This window comes from Coenobita brevimanus, chromosome 23 (genome assembly GCF_032717465.1).
Source record: "Coenobita brevimanus isolate Jiangsu-jjx chromosome 23, ASM3271746v2, whole genome shotgun sequence".
Classification (NCBI taxonomy): Eukaryota; Metazoa; Arthropoda; class Malacostraca; order Decapoda; family Coenobitidae; genus Coenobita; species Coenobita brevimanus.
In genome coordinates this window covers 63,441,231-63,466,897 of record NC_136976.1, presented here as the reverse complement: position 1 = coordinate 63,466,897, position 25,667 = coordinate 63,441,231, and the positions used below count along the sequence as shown (strand labels likewise).

Genomic DNA, 25,667 nt, shown 5'->3' with positions numbered 1-25,667 from the left:
CAGATAGAAAGATTAATCAGAGTAATGATGAAAAAGAATAAAAATTTAAGTACACTCACCAAACACCAGAGATTAGTATCTAAAGGTCTCAGTAGAGGTAATCCAAATGCCGCTGTCCAGTGTCAGGCCACAGTTGTCAACGAAGGAGGTACAGGTGGAGAGGAGGGAGAGTTCAAACTAATGCCTGATGATACCAGTGCGACAAACTGCTGGCACATAGTCCAGAATGTCATTGTCAGGGTCATGCTCTGGCTCTGACTCCCCACCACCTGATGGTCAAGGAGAGTGTTGATCCACATTTGGGCCTCTGACTCAGGAAAGCTGATGAGACTTCTGAGGTTGTTGCACTTCTGTGGTGTTAGAAGGCACTCAGAGGGGTACTAGGAATCAGTGCCACGCTGGACAAGTTAAATCTCTCCCGTGCATACTTCACCCTTCCCTTCATCACTCGCACCTTGGTGATGATGGCTGAAGTGTCATCAAGGTTTTTCGTCATTCCTGACGTAACAGCAATTCTGAAAGGCGATGTTAGCCACCACCTAGCAGGCCTGGGAGACGCCAACTGCCTGATGTTTTGTGATGTGGTTGATCAGGGCTTTGATGTTCAAAATGTCCTCCCATTTCATGGCCATAATAGGGAACTGCATTTTGATGGAGAAAGCTATAACATCCATGTACACTTCGGTGCTAGAGATGTATGTAGCAGAGCAGACCTTCTCAATCAGGCCAAATACACAGTCACAGGGCACGAACGAGTGGCCAGATCTTATAAAAACGTACTCAACTCTCAACAGATGCCTGGTGTGCACTTTCTGCAGGGCCATAAGAACCATAGTGATGTTTTTGTTCTGGTCCCCAGAGTTGTCACAGAACACATGAAGAGTGGTGAAGTCCTGCTGCTGCTGGTTGATCTTTATCTGAAGCCACTTGTGCACAGAGCTAGCTGGCCACCTCGTCTGACCCAAGCCCCCCGTCACCTCGTCCCACCACACAAACATAGTGGCCTCCTCCTTGTTGATGTTGTTAATGCAGAAGTTGTAGACCCACAACTTATGCTTATAGTAAGCCACACCAGGTCGCAGCTGTGGGTAAGGAAACGTTTGTTGCAGGTCTATGGCCACTATTTTGACACTGGGTGAGTCACTGGAGGGTGCCGTCTGCTCAGCCTGATACAAGAGGTCTCGAGATACTTGAGCATCAACCTTGTGTACAGCCAGATGGTCTTTACTGTCGGCAACATCACGGCCAGCATCCTACCGGTTCTTGATCTCCTGATTAAGCTTCTCACATGTTGAATAAACATCTGTCTTCGGTGGATGGAACACAATGTTGTAATCTCATGTGAAAACCGTTCTATAAACGTGCTCTGACTCCTTGTACTGATTGTTCCTGTTCTGGATAATTCACATTAGGTAGTCGACACAGAGCTTGGTGATGCTGTTGCAAGCCTCCAGGTAACATCAGTGAGGGGTTGTGGCACGGGTGTAGTGACTCACACTGACAGGTAAACCTTGGAGGTGCTCATGCACAAGCTCCAAGGTATGCCCAGTGATGGAGAGGGATTGTTTCCATTTCTGTCAGGCACTGGGGTCCTATTGGGTGACTCATGGCACTTTTGCAGGAGAATAGCCATTTTCTTCTTGCCAGGCCCATGGATGCATGCAAAAGCAAAGTGGCACACTTTGAGTTCTCAGTTCTCCACTTTTACGTAAAACACAACGTGGACCATCCTGAGGCTCATCTCCACGTGTGTGTTCTTCCTCTTGACTGCCTCATCACATATCAGGCTTAGAAGGTAGACATGCTGGGCACTGTACAGTACTGTAATAGCCAACTGCCCAGAAACTGGTAAAAATTTTCTCTATTGCTTCTCTGCCTATCTTCTCAAAGCAGCCATGATGGCATGGAGGACCAATTTTGTGTGCTTCCACAACTTATTTTGTGTTGTAACTAACATATTCTTGCCCTGTATTGCACTTCTGCTTGGCCACATTCTTCCCCCACATCTCCGGCTGCCTTACACAACCTCTTTTTTCCATGTGGGTTGCAGGAACACATTTTTGACAATGACCTGTTGCACCACCACCACCACCACAGCCAGCAGCAGCAGCAGCTCCACCTTCACCCATATCATTACGTCCACATCTACAACACTCGCACTATCACGTACACCTTGAACACTGTCATGAGTACTAGAACCACTTCCAGTATCATTATGGTTAAGGCTGTAATCAGGGTCATCAATACTAACACCACTAATGCAGCTATTTTCCTCAGAAGTATCACAGCGTCGTTTATCATTATTGCTACAGAATGACTTCACCACAAAACCACTGTTTTCATCAATTACTGAGCACCCAGGAACATTTTCATCACTATCACCAGCATGACGAGACTTTGTTACCCCAGTAATCACTGTTTTCATCAATTACTGAGCATCCACGAACTTTTTCATCACTATCACCAGCATGATGAGACTTTGTTATCCAGTAATCACTGTTTTCATCAATTACTGAGCACCCAGGAACATTTTCATCACTATCACCAGCATGACGAGACATTGTTACCCCAGTAATCACACACAAAACTCCGTAAAAGTTGCAAAAGATGGCCGTAAAACAGCGTGAATTCAATTTTACATGCTACAAACAGAGCACAACAGTGGGGACTGACAAATGGCGTGGCAAAAACTCTCACCAAACACATTGCCACGTATGGCCAACCAATCAGCAGGCAAGACTTGCAACTCTGCTACATTCTCATTGGCCGCAACCCACACACACACACACACACACACACAGGCCAAGACGTGCTCCTCTGCTCCCATACCATCACCACAGCTGGGCGCATGAGGCAACCTTACATTTCGTGGCCAGGCCTGGGCAAATGGTGAGTGGCTAGCATAAGGACGATTTACAATACTTTTTTTGATGGACTTTCAACTATACTCCAATGGTAGATGTTCTCATCTATGGTCACATGATAGAGTATTAGTGTTTGTGAAAAGAGTGTTATCCAACAAAAACACATTTTCTGGTTGATGGTTAGTGAACCCCTTCTGTCGCAAGGCCCCTCATATATTATCTGGAAAGTGCTTTAATAAAACTAGCAGCTGTAACACATCATTTGTGGTGCTTATAAAGAGTGTATTATTACAGTATTTGTATTACTTTATCTTATATACATACACAATATTTTGGAACTAAACAGAGATGCAGTAGTAGCCAATAACACTTTATTATCCTGCAGACTCTCAGTCCTAAGAGTGCCAGATTAAAAGACTGTCTAAGAACAAAATGCATCAGACCTTGAACTCAGTGCTAAACTATAGTGCATTGCAGGCACAACAGTTCTGGAGAAGAGAAATGATAAAACATATTTAGCTCCATCATTATTTAAAAAAAAAAAAAAAAAAAAACTTACAGTGTCATGGAAGTTGTCAAGGTCATCTCCAGTGTCGAGACCATTGCAGTCACGCTCATATGGTGTGTAATACCGTTCAGATGTATCCGAAGCAGAGTTATAGTTGAGCTGGTCACTGGAGTAACATGGGTTCAGGCACCTGCCATACAGACATAACAATACTTAGTCACAACACAGATACACTGTATAGCGTTCTGGACAGTAAAGCGATTCCCTGTTATTCTTACCCTCCTTTGTTCTGGTACATTACCACACTGTACAGTACTAACTTCAGAACTACCATAATAATTTATTATCTCTGCCAACAAAGTTGGGAGGAGGTTATGTAATCACCCTTGTTAACTTGTCTGTCTGTCTGTCTGTCTACAAGAGATCTTATGGATTTCAATGATATTCTGTGAATATGTGGGTCATGGGCCAAGGAAGAACTGATTAAATTTTGGAGGTGATCTGAGCTCGGGTCCTGGTTCAGGGTTGTTTTTTTGGTTGGTTGTCCACAAGATGGATTTCAGTGAACTTCTGTGGATACATAGGTCATGGACCAAGGAAAAGTTAATTAAATTTTGGTGGTGATCCAAGTTGTCTGGTACAGACACTGGCGGAGGTATGTGCTCTGTCAGTACTGTCTACTTGTTATATAATATACTAGGGGTATGCTGTGTATGCATTTAATTCAAAAGAAAGTTTGTGTACATTCAGCTTTTGTATAAACGGGCTTGAGGCCTCCAAGACTTGCCATTACCAGAGACATTTTCAATTACTGATTTCAGCAACAACAAAACCACGTCACATACAGAGAAAGATGTCGTCATGTGGTGGCACTGATAAAACCATGCAGTGGAGTCCCTCAACTCCCTCCTAATCCACTGAAAGGAGGATGGCAGACTGCAGGAAAAACGCAAATTTAGCCTGCAGTCCACCTGGTTTGTATCCAGATAAGCCTGGGGCCATGCCAACAAGAATGGAAGTTAAGTATGCCAGCAACTATCTGCTGATGTGAGAAAAACATGGAATTATGGGAACTGCTGGGGTGCTCTGAATAAAATTTATAAATGTAGCAGGTTTGTGTCGGGTACATGGAAATTTGCCTTAAAAAAAAAAAAAAAAAAAAAAAAAAAAAAAAAAAAGGCATATGCAAATCCAATGGGGCCACTAGTCTACGTAAATGGTAAGGACTTCCTGTATCTAAATTACACGTACGCTGAAATAAAATGAAATCAGAACTTTTCTCATTTGAGTTTCACAATAAACGTAATCCTACACACCCATACCCCGTTATCCGGCACATAGATAACCGGTGCGATTGAACACAAGAAATAAGGGTACATTCCCACAATCCGAACAATTTGAACGTCCGTCGCCTCGCTAATCCAACATCTCACCTCTCCAGTCCAACACCCCGCCTCTCTAGTCTAACACCCCACTTCTCCAGTCCGACACCCCGCCTCTCCAGTCCGACACCTCGCCTCTCCAGTCAGACACCCCGCCTCTCCAGTCCGACACCCTGCCTCTCCAGTTCGACACCTCACCTCTCCTTAGGTTTGAAACAAGGCTCTCCTGGTCCTCCCTCCATCCTCTCTCTTCTCCACCTCCATCCCCCCTCTCCCCCCACCATCCCTCCTTCATCCCCCACCACACTCACCACTGACAGGCATGTCTCCCTTCCCCCATCCCTGGTTGTCTCCTCCTCAACCCCTCCACCCTCCCCCACCCCCACTTGTCTCCCATGTGTGTGTGTGTGTGTGTGTGTGTGTGTGTGTGTGTGTGTGTGTGTGTGTGAGAGAGAGAGAGAGAGAGAGAGAGAGAGATAATGGTGAGTGAGTAAGAATATGGGGGGTGGGTGTAGTAGGCTGTTTGGCATTCTTGCCTCCTCCCTTGTTCCCCCACCCTCTCCCACCCCCACTTGGCGCACAGCCAGCAGCCTGCCTGGCTGTTTAGTTGTCCTGAAGTGATGTTGGACACCACACATCCCATCACCCCACCCTTCTACATGTGATGTTTGATGTGCTATTTTTGGGGAATAGTATTGTTTATGAGGATAATAACATTACCTAAGGTGTTCCTGTGTCAATCTCTATTGAGTAAGGTATATGAGAGTTTGGGTTTGGGTCTGGAAAGCATCTCTGGCCTTTCTTCAGTGTCTTATGGGGAAAATTGCTTCAATATCTGACATACTTGCTGACTGAAAACTCCCGCTGGTACACAACACTGCTGGATATTGGGGTATGGGTGTATAAGAAACTGTCATATAATAATAGCATTATGTAAGTCAAAAGGTAAGTTTAACAGTTTCCACAATCATTCTCATTCTATTAAACTACTTGCTTAGTGCCGGGAAGTTTCCACACAAATACTGACCTACTATATACTAGAACACAATGCTTCTTCAAACTCCATGAGGTATTGTTCTAAGGAAATGGCGTGTCCTCTGAAACTGTGCTGCTTGGTACTGTACCATAACTTAATGTGAAACAACAGATTAAGGTCAGACGTCTCTCAAAGACATATTGTTTTTCCACAGTAATATGTTATATTTGGGTTACATCTGTGATATAAAGGCTAGAGGGATAACAGACATTAATAAACAAAAAAGGCATAAACTAATAATAAACTCACCCCATATTAATATATGCCAAAATGTTCTATTGAGAAACTACTGTAAGTTCCCTTTGTTTAAAGAAAAAATTATATGACAACAAATACTGTTGTTGTGACATATAGTTGCTAGTATAAAATTACACTGGTGCAGTGGTATACAGCAAGTGCCATGGTAACACACACGTTGCAATGATAACCTTCTCGCTGTTCGTAAAGGCTTCAAAGCTAGGAAATGGAGTTATTGCTTCTTAAACACATTAGATTAAACAGTATTAAAATCCAAAACCTACTAAAGTCTCTCATCAAGTAGTGGCATTTTCTCACATGTGAGCGGCCTGACCCAGTCCAACCGTAACTCTTTCGAGAAGCTTATATTTCAGAAACCACAGGGCCAATCACTGTGCAATTTGCACCATATGATAGCGCCAATTCTTTAAGATTTGTTTTTGATAGGTTTCATCACACCAAGGTGGTGCATGTGACACATGACACGTGCCAAGTGCAGCACGTCAAAAATCTTCAGAAGAGTGCCAAGGGCCAGACAGTTTGTTGTAAAGGCATGAATTTTGGTAGGCAGATAGCCATCAATATACTCTAGGCATCCTCGGGGTGTAAGGCAACATTTCAATGCTTTCGGATTTAAATAGCCCTGCTTGCGCCTCGCCGACAAAGACATTTTACTGGTTGTTTGTGATAAGATATGAGGTGGAAAATAAGTGTGCTGTGGTACTGAATTGAGCTGACATGGTAGCATGTAGGCACACCACAGTTTCTGATATAAATGTCCACTGCACGTCAACGCTGACAAAGATGTTTTACTGGTTGTTTGTGATAAGATATGAGTTGGAAAATAAGTGTGTTGTGGTACTGAATTGAGTTGACATGGTAGCATGTAGGCACCACAGTTTCTGAGATAAATGTCCACTGAACGTCAGATATGCTTTACTCTATGATACTGCAATACTCTGCTCACTTAATTCCTTTTCACATTTGTTTTCCATATTACTCAAATTTTTTTATTCAACACAGTACACTGTTTCCAGTTGCTACTTTTGTCTTCATCATAAACGTAAATTTCCTGTGCATTTTTAATATTTGCTCTGTATTTATATCAGATGCATATTTGCATTCCTTGAATTTAAGTTCTGTTATCATCTGAGGGAGTACTGTACAGTGTAACATGTCATACTACAAATAACTGCAGCTAATATACTAATGCAAATACCATACAAACATTATTTTATTCTGAAGATAAACCAGGTACTGTACTGTATATCAATCTCAAGAAGCTGATGAAAATCCAATATCTTTCATAAAAATAAAACATTTCCTAATCATTAGTAACTGAAATAAGACTTTCATTATTATCCCCCCCCCAAAAAAAAAAAAAAAACACACAAACACACACACACACACAAAGACTCAGTTAATTTTTCTGTTAGAGGGTAGTAAGAACAACACTGTAGTGATGATTATCAGATTTAAAAACATTAGCATTTCTAAACACATGTAGGAAAAATTCATCCACACAAAATCACAATCAGGACTGAACATCTCAGTACTATAGTTATCATTACCATAACATCTTAAGGAAGAAGAGAGATACTGGATTAGCCTTAAAGTTAATTAGAATGAATCATAGCCTATTACTTTTTGCAGAGCATATATTCTGTACAGCAATTTTACTAAAATATTAACTTGGAAGCATAAGCCTCTTTAAAAAAAATATTAGTGTCTTCTAACATCATAAAAGCCAGGTTATCATCAAATGTGGATTAAATGAACATGTTAATCATGGTGCCACATCACTCCCTGTACCTTCTTACATCCAAAAGACATGACCTCCTGTACCCTTCAAAAAATGCATCACTGAAAATGAATTGTATACAGTATGCATATCATTAGGATATATAAAACAAAGCTACCCTAAATAATCAGAAATAATATGGGGTAAAAGTTTTGTATTTCCCTAGTAACTTGGTGCTAGCATAAACTAATGTCACATCATAATCCAACAATAGCAATATAACATATATATACTAATATCATTGTGACCTACTGGAAATATTAAATGCAGAACAACAAAAGAACTTTGATCAAAGGGATGTACTCATGCATTCTGCCTTCAAGCTTGCAGTATATTAAAAAAAAAAAAAATGTCTAGTTCCACAATACTTCTTGCGAGATGTAAGGGCCCAAGGCTAAGTTCGCATTCCATAACAACATACAAACAAAAGAGAACTGGTTGAGTCTTAAGTTCAACCAGTGTCATTATAGGTAAAGGTACATAACCACTGGCATAAAGGTTGAGAAATTTGAGTGCTTTTTTTTTTTTTCTCATTTATATATTTTTTTATCAGAAATTCACGCTCATTTCCATTCCTCATTTTGGGAAATAACATTAATAAAACATTCTTACACTGACAAGGTCACCAGAGTCTTGATCTCTCCCAAACAAGAAACAGTAATATCTGAATTAGCCATTTAATTCAGCCATGCCCTATGCCAAATAAAGTGAAATGCCATATATTGCATAGTACCCCCTGCTGGCTCAACATTCGGATACTGTGTTACAATCCATCTTGACCCTCCATTCTAAAAACTTCCCATAAGTAAAACATGAAAACTAAGCATAAAATACAATAAAATAATGATACTGTACAGTACGGTAATACAGTAATACAGCGTCAGTTGGCTACCGCTTACGAGCTAGTTGATATTCCTCAACGCTGGAAATTGCATAGAACTGCCAGTTACGCCCCGTTTCGATGCTGGATGTTGCATAATTTCACTAAATACTTCTTTAATAGAGCTGAGCCAGCAGCACCAGATATTGCACTGGGCCAGATATTGTGATGACGGATAATTGAGAGTTTACATATCTCACTAAGCTATTGCAGTTTTATTAAATTTCACTAGATAGGAAAGGAAAAGAAAACATTGTGTACAAATCAAAACCTAAATACTGAACAAGATTTAGGTCTTACTAATGAATTCTGATGTGAATGAGGGAACAAGGGCATTCGGAGGCATAACGTTAATCACTCACCACAAGCTTCCTACAAATCGAATTTGATGAAAGTATCTCTATCCATTGCTGAGATATTGGCCATTATGTTATCTGATATATGGCGGCTGGCATTTAGTCATCTTTGATCAAATCCTCACAAAGAGTTAATTACTTCTGCCCAACAGCATAGTTGTTATTTCCTGAAGGTTAGGTTAAAAATTGTCCACAATTCTTCAAGATATTTTGAGAGTATGGATCTGCAGGCTCAAGGATTGTGTGGGTAAGACTGAAAGTTGGACTACAAATGTGGGTGACTATGTGCGTGCATGCGCCAATGCAAGACTGTGCAAGCAGAGTGAAAGAGTTCTGGACAAATCCGGAAGCGTACCTCCATAATGGACACTTGGACAGACCTATGCAATAAGTTTTCCCTGTGTCTGGATCATGGGCTGAGTGCCTGCAACCGTCGACTTCAACACCAATGAAGCCCAAAGGCCAGAAAAGAAAAGGCCTTAGTGATAGTGCAATAGGGAGACAACTCAAGGTGAAATTATCGTCAACTGTGAGTGGGGAAAGTGACTCTTCCTCGGAGGAATGCGACCTCACCATGATGAGTGTTGATATTTATGCGTCGGATGAGGAGGGTGGATCATGTGAGTCCTCCACTGTGCGCCCGTCGTTTCCCCCTGTACGTTCATCTGCTATTTCCGATGATGAGATTGGTTCAGAGGATATTGACGATCCTAGCGAGGGGGATATTGGCACGGATGAGGAGATGGAAAAGGAGGTAGGGAGCGGAGAAAGGGAGGAGGTGGAGGAGGGAGGGAGGAGGAAGTGCCATAGGGCAAGCCTTGCACAAGTGCTCTGTGTATATTTCCGTGAATAATGGAAGCAGAAAATTTGTTTCATAATGAAACCAGTGCCTTAATTTTTATTGAAAGTTTTTGCGTGCATCTATATTTGTTATGATGAAAAAGTACAAATCACAGGAAAAAAAATTCTGTCATAGTGGAAAATATAGTGGATTATGGATAGTACGTGGATAACTATTTTGCTCACAATAATATTATAGTGGTGGTGGTGGTGGTACAATAAACTCCCGGTTATCTGTCTCGCCACTACCCAGCATACGACATTATTCGGCGTAGCTAATGGCTGAATTAAAATGGTATCTGGCAGACAGCATAAAATCCTTGACACTACCTGGCATGAACGACCCTTTCTTCTGGCTAAAAGTACATTATCATCCTGCATAAGACAGTTGTTGTCATCAAACCTCCAGCCACAAGCACAAAAAAGGAAAATACAAAAATAAAATACACTAAAAGAATGGGGTTATACTGTACATGTGCTGTAATATGAAAGAGGTGGAATGTTGAGAAAGGGAGGGAAAGAGGAGGGGGGGGGGAGGAAGGACTGACAGTTGGTGGGCCTTGCAGCTCGTGGGGAGTTTGGTGGTAGGTGGGGAGGGGAGATGAAGTGTTGGGAGTAGAAGAGTTTTGACTGGCTAAGGCAGGGAAGGGAGAATTCTAAGGCAGACTTTTCATTGGCTGGCAGCAGGAATGTGGATGTTTTTTTTACTCTCCACTGTATTCCTCTGCTGCTACGGTGCTGACATTTAAAGGAACTTACACTGCACTCTGTGTCTCTTCCAAAACATTATTATTATTAAATGGCACTGTTGCAATGGGTTTCCCTCCAAAACCTGGCAGGCCTTCAAGAACTGCTGTGTGTTTCTGACGTGTTGCACTACTGCCCCCCCCCTCCTCTCCTGTCTTTTCTGGTTAAGTACAACTTACAGTGTTCTGAAGTGTACATTATTGCACTGTACAAGTGGCTGTTGGATTCTGCTAAGGCACTGATGAAAGTGTATTGGAAAGAAAAGTTAATTAAATTGTGTTACTAAACAAGATGAGTTGATAAAAAAAGTGTTTATTTTACTAAGCAAAATAATCATGCTACAAAGGAATTGTTAACACATATATAAAATAATTTAGACAACTGTTTCTTCCCAAGTGAAGTTTGTCCTTGCTACTATGAGACGAATATTTTGATGTGTTCTGCGGGGCATAGTGCTAGAATTTCGATCAAAGAAAGTACAGTATGGTGTAAACAGTACAGTACAATAGTGAAGCATGCTTCACTTTGTTTCTTTCTGCTTTTTGATGTTTTGATTGTTTATTTTGGGTGTAAGTGTACATTATTCTCCAGTAAAGTCTACATCATCATCAATACCATCAACATGAAACATGTTTCTGTACATAAGATTGTAGTGTACTTCACATTATTTCAATATTAGGAATGTCTTTTGGCTGATTTTCAATGGTTTATAGTATTTACAATGTGCATTATATAGTACATATACTGCCAGGGTGAAAGAAAATGGGTCTCCCTGCTGGGGGGACTTTGATATTATCCCAATTGTTAACATGAAATTGCTTCTGTACACAAAATTACAGTGCACTTAACAGTACATTACAGTATTTTATTTTTAGGAATGTCTGTTACCTGCTTTTTGACATTTTAAAGCATTTTGTAGGGGTTAGACAGTGCATAAGTTTTATAGAGTTGGGGGGTTAGGGGCCACTAGGGGGGACCTGCATATCCCAGCATTTTGACAGTATATGTCAGGCCTTTGGCTCTATTACACCGGATAATAGGGAGTTTACCGTAGCAGTAGTGATAGAGTAGTATTTGTATTAGGATTATCATTAGTAGTAGTAGTATCTGTGGTAGCTGTAGTAATAGAGATGTGATTTAAGACAAAAATAAACAATGCTCTTACAATAACACGGGCACTTAATTTCTCCCATGATTACTTAATAGCACGGTCATATAACTCAACCACGTGAGAGAAACTGTGGGAAGTGGGTGCTTTCACGTACTGGATTTCCAGATGACTGCGTTTGTTTACAACTCATGTGTTATGCTTTTGTTGGTCACTGACTGGCTTCCTCGAGCTGACCCGACCTGTGACCCATGTCCTATGCCACCTACCACAGCCTGCCTCTGTGTTGTGTGGATGGTGGCTGTGATGAGAAGTGTTTATTTGCTTATTTCCTTGCTCCTTATCTCCTCTCAGAAATCTGAGCACGTGGTTCCAAACTAACTTTAATTATGCCTAAGCACCCTGAAAGTGTGATGAATACAAGAAATGCATTTATTCCAAAGGTGGTAGGTGAGGGCACTCACCATCCACTCACTCAAAGTAGTGCTGCTCTCAGGTTTCTGCCCTTTAATCTCCTCCATCTTTCTTTCCTGCCATCCTCTTCTGTCTTTCTTTCCTTCATCCTTTCCTCATCCTTCTGCCTACGGGTGACTTTACACTCCCTCTTCTGTCTTTCTTTCCTTCATTCTTTCCTCTTCCTTCTGCCTGTGGTTGTCTGTACACTGAGCGACAAGCCAAATGGTTTCCTGTACATTAGAAACCATTTATTACACTGGGTAGTAACCATATAACCAAATTTTGGCACCTGGTGGTTTAGTGGGTAATTATTGCGCTCCAATCGGATTGAGCCAGTGAAGGTTTATATCCAAGGGGTGGCTGGGGTTTACTGCTCACATAATGCCACTCAGGGATGAGTGAGGCTGGTCACTGTCATCTTAAATATCAGGACCAACTTGCTTAGCCCGGGGCTCCTATGCTTCTCATGGGGCAATATAGGATTGGATGATGGATGGATGGATGGAAAATGCAAAACTGTTGGGCGAAGTGGCGTGTGGTGTGGAAGCTTAAATGCGATTAGACATAAAATGAGTCGGGTGTGTTTACAAAGTGAATAGTTTCTTTGTTGGAAAAAAAAGTTAATGATGAAGGAGCAGTTAAATTCATGATTTTGCCTTTAGTGCAACGTGGGGAGGTGGGGGGAAGGCATTGTACCCAATCTTTGTTACAAATTGACGGTCTTTGGACGAGAAAATTCGGCTCTTACAGTATGTGCAGACATTACATGTTGAAGTAAAAAGTTAGTTAAGATAATTGTGTGAGTTTAACTCTTGTGAATTATACTGTCAAACAAATTATACTGCTTGGCTGACTTGCTTATTATTCATAATTACTACATTTGTGTGTATCTGAGAAATGAGACGTACACAATCACTCCATGCTGACGACTTCAGTATAGTTTTTTTTCCCTTTATTGTTGATGACTAATAACTTTCAAAAATATTTTCACACTGCATTTTTTTTATTTTTTATGACAGCCGAAAGTGATTCTTGGCGAAACATGCGTGATGCTGGGTGGCCATTATTCACGTGTTGAGTAGGACAAAAATTTTTGCTTGATCGGTACGGAGGACTTTCAAGAGGTTTAGTGGCAATCCTTGATGGTTAAACTTTTTATGTGGAGAATTAGGGGCAAAACTAGTCAGTTAGGTTAGATTAGAATGCACTGATGTGTCCAGTCAGTGAAACTGTATGTAAACACACTGTCTTGGGTGTCCTAAGGTAGACATATTTGTAATAATCTTATCTTAAAAAAAAAAAAAAAAAAAAAAAAAAAAAAAAGGGGGGGGCTCCTAGAACCTAACCCCGTATTTAACATGTAAATATATGTCATGTATTAGCGCAAAATTGATTTTGCATGAGGTTCTGCATAAGCTATATCGTGTTGTATGAAGACTGTACTGTACTCAGACTTCTAGTGGCACAGCAGTGCTAGAATCGAGCAAAAATGCAAGTCAAACATACATCTGTGTGTGTGTGTGTGTAGGGGGGGGAAGGTAGGCACTGGTGGAGGCATGGTGGTGAGGCAAGAAAGAGAAAGGAAAGAAAGACAAAAGAGGAAGGAAGGAATGAAGGAACAAAGAGAGGCAGTCACCTGAGAGCAGCACTACATCGAGTGAGTGGATGGTGAGCACCCCCACTTACCACCTATATATATATACTGTATATGCATCAATGTCTCTCTCTCTCTCTCTCTCTCTCTCTACATAAATATATAAATATGAAAAAGCGGTAGCTAATCATTCATAAAGAAATCATTTAGCAAATAATGTAAGAAGACCTTGTGTGAAAAAACACTCTGAAGCTGCTATACTGACTACCATGCTTCGAGTGGAGCCTGATTTTGCATTCTAGAGGTAAACTTATTTACGTTATTATTTAAAAGATTTCATTCACTCTCATATTAAATATCAGGACCAACTTGTCTAGCCCTGGGCTCCTACACTCCTCATGGGGCAATGTAGGATTGGCTGATGGATGGATGGATGGATGGATTTAAAAGATTTCATATTACTGATGAAAATACTTCGTTAATGCAATGAACATTACCATTCATTGTGTGCATAAATAGAGAATAAATAAGTAAATAAATAAAAACTGGGAAACATTTCAACATGACACAGCATTCTGAAAACAATACTGCACAGTCCACAGCACAGACTGCTGAAGTGGACTCCTAGCCAAGTGGGATCACATGTTCCGATGCACACGTACAACACGTACACCTGTGGATATAATGAATCTGCTACATGTCAGGTGGCTGGTTGGCGATACCTGGTAACCTGCTGTAGTTAAGTTTAGAATTCTATGAACAAACTTCGTCACTTGTATCTGTGACCCTGATTGGCTGTTGTATTCCATGGTGTAATTATTTTGGAAAAAAGGAGTTGTCGATAAATATGTATCCACATTTATGTTAAATAATTATTTGTTCTAGTGTTCCTCACAAGCTTTCTTCCTTAAAGGTGTGATAGAATTTTATCATCATTTATTCATTCACAGATGATTAGAATGTTATTTTAAATAAAATAAATATGCATACGTATTTAAGGATGATTATTCCTTTTTCCCATATTAACCCTATCAGGTTTCTGGACCGGGCAGATTATGTCTGCGCTAGAGTCAGCCACTCAGGCACTCACACTGACCCACGTCTTCGCGGCCTGATATTTTACTTTGATCACTCTGTGTAAATACACTTTTCATGATAGAATGTTGGTTTTGGTGTCATTTTAAAGCTGAATAGTTGTACTTTATCGCAGAATGTTAAAAAAAGAACAAAGAAAATAAAATGTCAGAATGACAAGTTGAAGTTAGGCGAAAAGCAAAAACTTTAACCTTCCCATAGAAAAATATTTGGCAAAAAATAATGAGAAAAGATATGTAAATTTGGTTTAAACCATGCAGAAATACAATAAATTACCTTTACAATGATATACAGATTATGGCAATTTTTGCATTTCATTGTGCAGTAAAGCGAAAGGAAAGAGATGCACAATTTTATTTTAGTCTCGGCCGCATATTTGCTTCATGATGTTTTTCTTTGATCGGTCAGTGTTAATACACTTTTTATGATAGGATGCTGGTTGTGGTGTTATTTTGAAGCTGAATAGTTGTACTGTACTTTATCCTAGTATGTTCATAAAAGAAAAACAAAGAAAATAAAAAGTCAAAGTGATGAGTTGAAGTTAGGCAAAAACCAAAAATATTACACCTTCCTGTAGAAAAATATCCACCAAGAATAAAGTTATAAAGAAACAAAGCCATGAGTCAGACCAGCTGTGCAGTACCGCCACGCATAGAGCAATCATTCCGTGACATCATGCTCAAGCCTTTTTGTTATGATGCGTAAACGTGAATTATGGTGAATATTTTACAAAAGTTTCTTAAAATGACAATTAAAAGCGTCATCAGAATCTCTAAGGTTGGATTTGAAATGACGATTGAAAGAGTCATTTGAATCTCAAAGGGTTAACTACACTATAATATACAGCAGCCAATCGGGATCACTGTTACAAGTGACGAAGTTCATTCTTAGAATACTAAGCTTTACTATGGCTGGTTACCAGGTATCGCCAACCTGCCACTTGATGTGTAGCAGATTCGTACATCCACAGGTGTACATGAGAACTACATCACACTACTATATAACAACAGTTGAATCATGCCTTCAATTCCCTTGTGTATTAATTTAGCCTATGTCTATCTATCCTGCTCCGTCACTGACTCATTAGGAGTACAGTATAGGGGTTTGGGGTTAGGTTACTTAGTCCTGACATTTGAGGCAGGAGTGACGGGTTACTTTCCCCAAATGGTACATGTGAACGATAAACCCCAACCGTCTTTCAGATATAAAACTCTAAGGTCCTCATCCAGTTGAAGCACTTTAACTCACCAAACCATCAGGTATCAATTTGACAAAGAAAAATTTGAACTATCTTTCTGTGCAGTCACCTGAACACAGCTTCACAATGAAAGGCTGGATGCTAGTTGAAGCACCTTAACCCACTGGACCATCAGGTGTCTATCTGACAAAAAACATTTGTCATTCTGTGCAGTCACCTGAACACAGCTTCACAATGAATGGGTCGATGCTAGGTGTCCTCATCTACTCTCAGCTTACTGTTTCTCAATACCTCTGAGGTTTATCTTGCACACTGAACTGATCACCCACATTGTACTGTACTTACATTATAAAATGCTCTGTTATTCAAGTTCATCATCAAAGTGGCAAAGACAAAGTGTGCATCAAGTGTGGACTTAGAAGTAATATTACTTCCATGATGTAAGTGCTTATTAATATGATATTTTTAGAGGAGTACTTCTTTTTCCAACTACAAAAATATGAAAAAAAATGTGAAACTTGAGGTGATACTGACATTTTGTCCTGAGTGAAGTGATGGTTAAAAAGAAAAAAAAGAAAAAAAAAGAAAAAAACAATGAAATGTACAACAAAACAAACAGATTAATAACCCAGGTTCAGTAATGTCACCAGGATTCTGATCATTCTGAGGAATCATGAAAATGCTCACTGAAGACCCATACTCCTTATACTGTGCACAGCTTTTTGGAGATGCAGTCTAAGGTAATCTCCTCCAGTATGATAATCAGATTAAACATAACTACTTCTAAAGCTTCTCCAATTTATTCAAGGTTAGTTCCTATGGCTTTATGAAGACAATGAGGTCAGTAAGACTGTCATATTTCTAAACAGAAAGTAGATGAGGGGAGTTTTAAGCTGCTGCTTCAGTAATTTACCACTGATTATCAGGTGGACAATTCCTGATGTATTAGTTTCTGTTGAATTATGAGAGCATGTTTACCAAAAAGCTGGAATCAGAAATATGGTATTCTGATGTTAACTGTTCTGACAAACAGGTCAGGATAAAAAAGGGATGAACAGTCACTTTCAATGAACCAAGGCCTTGGCAAGACATTCCTCACTCTGAAACATGCTGTTGGCATCACTCATAAACAGAATGCCCAAAACAAGGACCAGTGAAATAGTGTGTTCAGGAGCTGCGTATTCTAATTTACAAGATCTGACAAATACTGCATCAAAATAAAGTTTACCTAATTCCAGTATTACTGTGAAAAGACCCTGACCAATACCCTACAACACTCTCAATACAGTACTGGTAATAATGAAGAACCCACATAGAATTCATTAATAGGTATACCTCAACATATGATACCCCTAGATGTGATACCCTGGCTTATCGATAGGGGTAGAAATACCACCATATACCGCCTAATGATGGCCAAACCCCGGTGTAATGAAGGGTTTTGATTTTTTTTAACCTATTTTGATGATATTTTAGACTAAAACTGTGTGTTTAGGTTGATTTATAAACTGTTTTTAGACTTAGATTAATGTGTTTTAGCCATAGGTGGGGTGATCATTGTCATTTTGGGGTACAGTTTACTAAGCTTGATTTTTTTCTAGACTTATATTTGATGATTTTCAGATTTTATTTGTTGGTTTTATTGAGTTACTTACAGGTTTTAGGCTTAGTTAGCTTCTTTTACAGCTGTTTGGCCATTTAGATTGGCTTTAAACTTTTTGGGCTCATATGGGTGGGTTTTGGACTTGGTTGAGGGGGAAACCCAAGGCTGAAAAATGCATCCCATTACATGTTAAATCTACCCTGATATATGATACCCTGCCTAATGATGGATTTTTGCCTGATCAATTACAATGTTAAACTGGGGTATACCTGTATTTGCTACCAGAAAAATAATGAAAAATATCCAGTCTTGTGACTATACTGTGCATTATAATACTTCATTGATTAATCAAGAGGGAATAATTTGTACAGTACTGTACAGCATTGACTCTACCTAGCTTTGCATGAAATATAAGACAATCTGCAACAAAGACCTTGGGTGGCAATTGGTATTAATTTTGTTTCCTTAACCTGCATGCATAACCAGTGAGATAATCCCTTCACAATGAGTTCTCCCCTGAATAATAGCAACTGGTAGTCATAACAACAAAACATAACAAGATATTATCATACTGAGAGGGTTAATGATAGCTATTTTTAACCCCTTCATTATGAGGGGTCTCTTCAAAGCTGGTGGAAATCATTTGAGGGTAACATGAAGAAAAGAGAAAAAGATAGTCATCATACTGAAGGGGTTATGCAGAATTAAAAAAAACGTGCAGGTTTAGGTGCTGGCCCAATGCATTACAGAAGATCCCATACAAACTGATATAATTCACATATATAAACTTTTGCATCTCGTTTTGCTTAGAACAGCAGGATCTGCTTATTCACAGTACAGTACATGCAATTCACACACTATTAATGGCACTCTCAAATATTTCCCTTAAAGCAAAGCATGGCTTAATAACATAGGGCACTCATGGCATGTTTGAGGAAAAAAGCTACAAAGAATAAATACGGAAACACAGCATCAATTGCAACAAATCTGTATCACAGGTTTGGCAATGCTTTCGGAAAACAAATGTGCATCGACTTCTTCACATGCTGGTGATCGTCTTTATTCTCAGAGCTAAAAGATGCCATCTTTATCCCCACAACCATGTAATGGCAACCATCTTTATCCCCAAATCCATGTACAGTATTAGCAGCCATCTTTATCTTCACTATCATGTACATAAAAAGTCAGTCATCTTTATCCCTGCTATCACACTCTGGCAGCCATCTTTATCCCCACTACAATATATTGGCAATCACAATCATGTATTGGTGGCCATCTTGATCCCCTAAACCAACTATTGGCAGCCATTTTTGTTCCCAGAGCCATGCGTTGGGAGCCATCTTTATCCCTAGAGCCACATGTATTCCCGCAGCCATTTATTGGCAACCATGTTTATTCCTCCCCAGTACTGGTTGTCATCTTATTTCTGCACTCAATTACTGGCAGCCATCTTTAATCCTGAAGTCAATTACTGGCAGCCATCTTCATTCCTGAAGTCAATTACTGGCAGCCATATTTATTCCTGGAGTCAATTACTGGGAGCCATCTTTATTCCTGGAGTCAATTACTGGCAGCCATCTTATCTCCACAGCCAAATGGTGGCATGCATCTCCATCCCCGTAACCATGTACTGGCAGCCATCTTTATTCCGAATGCCATGTGCTGGTGAGCATCTTCATCCCCACAGCCATTGCTGTGGAGCACCCTGTGTGTCAGGCAGCTTGGCTGACCAGCGGTATGAAACCGGTTATCTGAGTGACAGTAACTGATGATGACTTATGGTGGCTGGTTACTGATGGTGACTGATGGCTACTGAAGATGACTAAGAATGAATGACTGGTGACTGTGGGATAGATGGAGGCCAATGGTGACTGATGGTGATTATTTTGTAGCTGATGAAGACTGATGATGGTGACTGACAGTACTGATGAAAACAGTTATGACATGCTAGTGTTTGTAAATGATACCTGGGAATTTGTGAGACTGTGTGGTTATGGCGGAGAAAAATTAAAACATAGGGGTGGTGGAAAAAGTGAACTTTGGTCAGGAGCCTGGAATGATGTACTGTACAGTACTTTTAATCATTCATTTGTCGTCTAATCCAGTGTTTCATCTAGGGTTAGGCAAGTTGGTCTTGACAAATAAGATGAAAGTGACCAGCCTCACTCATCCCTGAGTGGCATTACGTGTACAATAAACCACAACCATTCCTTGGATATAAACCTGCACCAGTTCAATCTGACTGTAGTGCCTCAATTGCACACTAAACCAACAGGTGCCATACTCTGGTTGCATGGTTACCACCCAGCATGGGAAAACGTTGCCTGGGGTACGGGAAACCATTTGGCTTGTCACTCAGTGTCGTCAACCTCAGACAGAAGGAAGAGGAAAGAAAGACATAGGACAGAAGAGGAAGGAAGAAAAGAAGAAAGGAAGAGAGGCAAGGACAGGCATCCGAGAGCAGCACTACACTGAGTGAGTGGATGGAGAGTGTACTTAATACCCTGGTAATTCATGTTTTAGCTTTTTCACATCATCAGTTAAAATGATATAGCTGTGACTGAGCAGATCCAATTGTTTGGCTGTTAATACAGCGTTAGTATGGCTTTTATTCAAGTAGGATATTGTTGTTTATTGTCAGTTTCATTATAAAATACATTAGTTATCAATATTCTTTACTGGACAGACTTAACCCTTTCACATCGGCCACTGTCAACTCATGAGTTTACGAAAAGACAATCATTATCAAATGAATATCCCCCCTCCCCCTTTTTTCTTAATAATTCAAACACAACTTGTGGATTAATGTGCTCTCATGCTTTACCCTTTCTCTTTCACTGCATTAAAGTATTTCAGCCAAATTCATTCAAAAGATTCCCTCTAGTGGTCATAACCAGAAGTCACAAGTCAATTGGAGTCTTGACTCCAACTGACCTGTGAATTCCGGTTAAATCAGATATCTCTCAGTTTCATCTTTCCACTGTAGAAGTGAAATGATGGTCATACATGGTTATTCACAGTTACAGGAGTGCTGAAACCAATATTCTTGGGGGGGTAGGGAGGAAGTGTCTTTTGTAGCAGGTTGTCCTTAATATAGAAAAACTTATCATAATCTCCATCTATCTATCAACAGCCCGACACCCTAATCCCACAAAGGGTGGGCTCAGACAAAACGCATCCAAGTCACTCTGTCACCCACCATTTGACTGCCCTCTCCCCAACTCACTCCCCCCTCTCCCTCATATACCTATCAATTCCACCCCTCCACCTCATCCATGGTCTTCCCCTCCCTCTCCCTCCTGCCACTTCACCTACATACACCCTCTTTGTCAGTCTTTCATTCTCCATTCTCTCCACATGTCCAAACCACCTCAGTGTATTTCTCCTAATTTTCTCAACCACATCCACATCCACCCCAAACATTCCTTTACTACTTCATACGTCAACCTGTCCCTCCATGTCACTCCACATGCTCCTCTCAAGTAACTCATTTCCACTGCTCTCACTCTTGACTTGTTCCCCTCTTCCAAGGTCCACGCCTCGCTTCCATATGTCAGGGTAGGGATCACAATACTATCATTCCTGTGACTTCTTCACTTCCATACTCATCTCCCTATTTCTCATCACTGCTTTCAGTGAACCAACAACCTTCCTTCCCTACTGTACCCTTTAACGCACTTCATCCCCCAACGTTCCATCCTTACGCAGCACACTACCCAAGTACTTGAATGCATTCACATTCTCCATATCCTCACCATCCAACCTCACTGTACATTCTGTGACTTCATTCCTCTCAAACACCATAACTTTACTCTTGTTTACATTAACTTTCAGATTCCTCTTCCTACATACTGTCCCAAATTCAATCACCAGATCTTGCAACTCCCATTCATCTTCACTCAACAATAAAGTATCATCAGCAAACAGTAACACTGGAATCTTCCAAATCTCACCCTCATTTCATTAGAGCCATCCACACATCCACTCCCCTACCTTGCACCTCCTTTACAACCCCATCCATGTATATATTAAACAGCCATGAAGACATCACACTTCCCTGTTTCAGTCCCACACTGAGATCAAAGAACTCACTCAGCTCACAATCCACTCGCACTGTAGCCCTAGCTTCTTTGTACATACTCTTCACAGCACTCAACAACTTCCCGTCCACTCCATACATTCTTAATACCTTCCACATACCTTGCCTATCTATTCTGTCATAAGCTTTCTCCAAGTCCATGAAGGCAGCATACACTTTCTTTCCCTTCTCTAGATACTTCTCCACTAAACAACTTAGAACAAATACCTGATCTACACACCCTTTTCCCTTCCTAAATCCCCCTTGTTCTTCTCCAACTAGTTCCTCTGTTATATGCCTAACCCTATCAATGAGTATTCTACCATATATTTTTCCAGTCACACTAAGAAGGAAAATACCCCTGTGGTTACCACATACTGTACTTCTCTCTCCCCTTTTCCTTTGTATAAAGGAACAATTGTACCGTAAAACACCCTAACTTCAGACACTTTTCATGTGTTTTAATGAATAACTCTGTGTAAAATGGTGCAGTTTTATCCCTGTTGGTGTCCTGTGGTAGCCAGGGACAGTACCTACTGAGTCCATATAATAAAAAAAATTAGCCACGCTAAACTCGTGTTTATTTTTCATTTTCAAGTGTCCGAAGGTAGGAACAAATTTCCTAACTTCGGACAGCTCTTCCAAACTTCGGACATCCAAGTATTTGCCCTTTAAACATGAGAAAGGTTAATAGCACCTGTCTCTGGACACACTGGCCAAACTTCGGACACTTTAGAAGTTTTTAAAAAAAATCTCAAAAAAAATATTGTGCACTCGTGGCCCAAGTTATACAAATATAAAGAGAAATATCCAAAAATATCTTCTTTTTTGAGCTCATAATTTGGGATCACATTAAGATGCATCATATCATATTGTAGTGAGGTAGTTTGGCCATAAATATAACTAAGAACTCTTCAGAAACTTTTTCAGATGAAAAAAATATATAAAAATGCATTGCATACATTCCAAACTGTAAGGGGAACTGACTTCTTTTTCCTAAACAAAACTTCACGTAATTATCAAGTAGCTACCTCACTGAATCAACAAATGCATACTGAAATAGCATAATATGATGTTAAACACTTCTTACTGGTTCTGATGACACCCACACACCCACTAACATGCACACAAATCAACAGACACACGCACACACAGGCACATGTTTTGACAGCACTATGGAATGTATTAACGAGCTACACACTTTGGTCTTAACCCCTTAACCGCGGGGCGTCACTTTCGTGAAGCTTGGGAGCAAGGGATCATACCGCGGGGCGTCGCTTTTGTGATTCTGTATTATTTTGAATTCACCCGGGCTTCCAAGTGGGGGCTTGTATCATCTATCAGTACTGCCAATGTCCAACACTAGTCAGCATTCCTAATCTCATCTGTACTTCCATCCATTGTTGACAATTTAGCCATTTCTCCCCGTTCTTGACTCCCCTCCCTACCCCCCCTCCATTACCCTATCCTCTTGCCTGCCCGGCCGTGCTACGCTAAGTAAATCTTCCCTGGAATTTTTCACCGATTTCATCCATTGAAATAAGCCCTATGTCCTATTCTTATACCAAATAATATATACAAGAAAGAAATAAGGTAAGTGAGAGTGCCATACACCTGGAATTAGCTAATTATCACCTGACAACACCTCATGTGCACTCGTTCGCTAATTTTCGCTGTTTTTTTACCCTTGAAATATGCCGTATAATCTATTTTCGTAATAAATATACATGTAAGGAGGGAAAGGAGAAGCCTAAGTGATATTTACATTCACCTGGAACTACCTAATTTATAATGTATTGTCTAGATTTCCTGCCAATCATTTCATTGCTAGACATAGCTGTTTCAAGAGCTAACATTGGTAGCACTGAATATCCCCTAAGTAGGCCTCTACCCCGGCCCTCCCTTATCAGTTTACTCTCATCTTCCGAAGTAGAGGTACGTCTGTTTCTTCTTGCTGACTTCAGGGACTTTTTCACCCCCATGCAAAGGGCCCTGTAACCTTTACCCCCTACTAAACCTCGTGTGGAAAGAGGTAAGGGGCTGACAATTGATAAAAGAGTGACTACGATCTTTCTATTGAGTAAAACAGTGCAAGTGGAATTGTAAATAATGTGTAAACAGCAAGTGAAGGTAATGAATGTAAATATAAGTGAACAATGGAAAATAGTTTTATAAGTTACTTCAAGCGACAGTGCATAACACAGTGTAAATAAAATAGAAATGTAAATACAGTAACGTAAACAAAATAGAGAACATAAATAGAAATGTAAATGAGTAGTATTATAAGAATACGAGTATATACCCTCGGAGTAATGAAAGTGAAAGTTTCACTCTAGCATGTCTGAATACTATGAGTTATGAGAGTGAAGATGAAAGTGACATTCACTCTCAATGCTAGTATACAGGACGAGAAAGTGAATGCTATGTATTTTACTGAAAGAAATTGAATCCCTACAGTGACAATAAACTAATATTACTGAAGGAAACTTATGGATAAAGACTGTAGATATATATAAGTGTTATACAGGAATAGAAATATAAAGTGTGAGGGGTTTTATGAATAATAAATGACAGAGTACCAAGAGCGAACTAGTGCCAGTGCGACGGTCAGACGCGCTCGTAATTTTCATTGCTTTCACAGTGGGTTTTTTTTTGTAGTATGGATCCCAAACTACTTGAAAATCATAGAGTAGTGTTTATAGTGTTAATATCTAGCTGCGGTAATCATATTACGGGTTGTCAGGAAGTGTAAAGTGGAGACTTCGTTACCCAACTTCAGAGGTCTCCACAAGTCCTACGGTAACTGACGAAGGCTCAACAAACATTCCAGGAGAAAGCTGAAGGGATGTGCCATAAGCATATGTAATTTTAATATTCTAGGACTAATAACTGATTTTTGGCAAATATTTTTTGAGAGTCTGTCGGAGCCCGAATAACCCCGCGGCACACGCAAAACATTGGTAAACATGTCCGCGGTGTAGGGGTTAAACACACACACATACATACATACACACACACACACACACACACACACACACACTTTCCTAATAGGCCTGTGCTTGTAAAACACACACACACACACACACACACACACCTATAGTCTGTATTTTTCCAGTAATTTGTCTGTCCGAATTTAGGAATTCTTTCTGAAAAATACAGAGATATTCATTAAAACAGTCATAGCAAGATTATGCATGTATATATTTTAAAACAGTTTACTGCCCAGTACTTACAACACTTTTCCACATATAATCGTACTAATCACGTTCTTACAAATGAAACTGTTTGTTCTGTGTGAACAAAGTTCTGCAGGGTTAGAAATTGTCGATTTTTTTCCATTTGATTCATAAACTTTTTTTCACCCACACATATTCAAGCTAGTTTAATAGGACTTATACATAATCTTTAAAGATTACCGTACCTACCCATATCATTATTTTTTGCAAATATCGCACTCTTTTCCAGTAAACTTCAATTATTACATTTTTTTGCAAAATGTCCGAAGTTTGGGCGCTGTCCGAAGTTATGGTGTTTTACAGTACCTGATTTCCAGTCCTCTGGGACTCTTCCCTCTTCTCATGCCAATCTACACAACTTCCACTCCACAACAATCTCACCCCCACACCTCAGCATTTCACCACACACTCCATCAATTCCTGGGACCTTTCCCATCTTGATCTTCTTCATTGTTTCCACTACTTCTGCCCTACTGATCTCTTCCTCCCTCCTCTCATCTCTTCTTCTCCCAGCCATTTCCCAACCACTTATACTCGCACTGCTCTCACTCTATACATTCAACAAATCCTCAAAGTGCTCCTTCCATCCCCCCAATTTTTCTCTCTTCACCAATAATCTATTATTCTCATCTTTCATTCCCCTACTAT

At 40.1% G+C, this 25,667-nt stretch overlaps 1 protein-coding gene across 1 annotated transcript in view; it reads right to left on the bottom strand.

The window, feature by feature from the left end:
* Usp16-45 (ubiquitin specific protease 16/45) overlaps window positions 1-25,667 on the bottom strand; it is a gene marked incomplete at its 5' end in the record, with an annotated part of 224,445 nt that overhangs the window by 65,328 nt on the left and 133,450 nt on the right. The window contains one exon of the mRNA XM_080267023.1: window positions 3,424-3,562. Within this exon, the coding sequence (XP_080123149.1) occupies window positions 3,424-3,562 (139 nt within the window). The remainder of the gene's footprint in view (window positions 1-3,423; window positions 3,563-25,667) is intronic.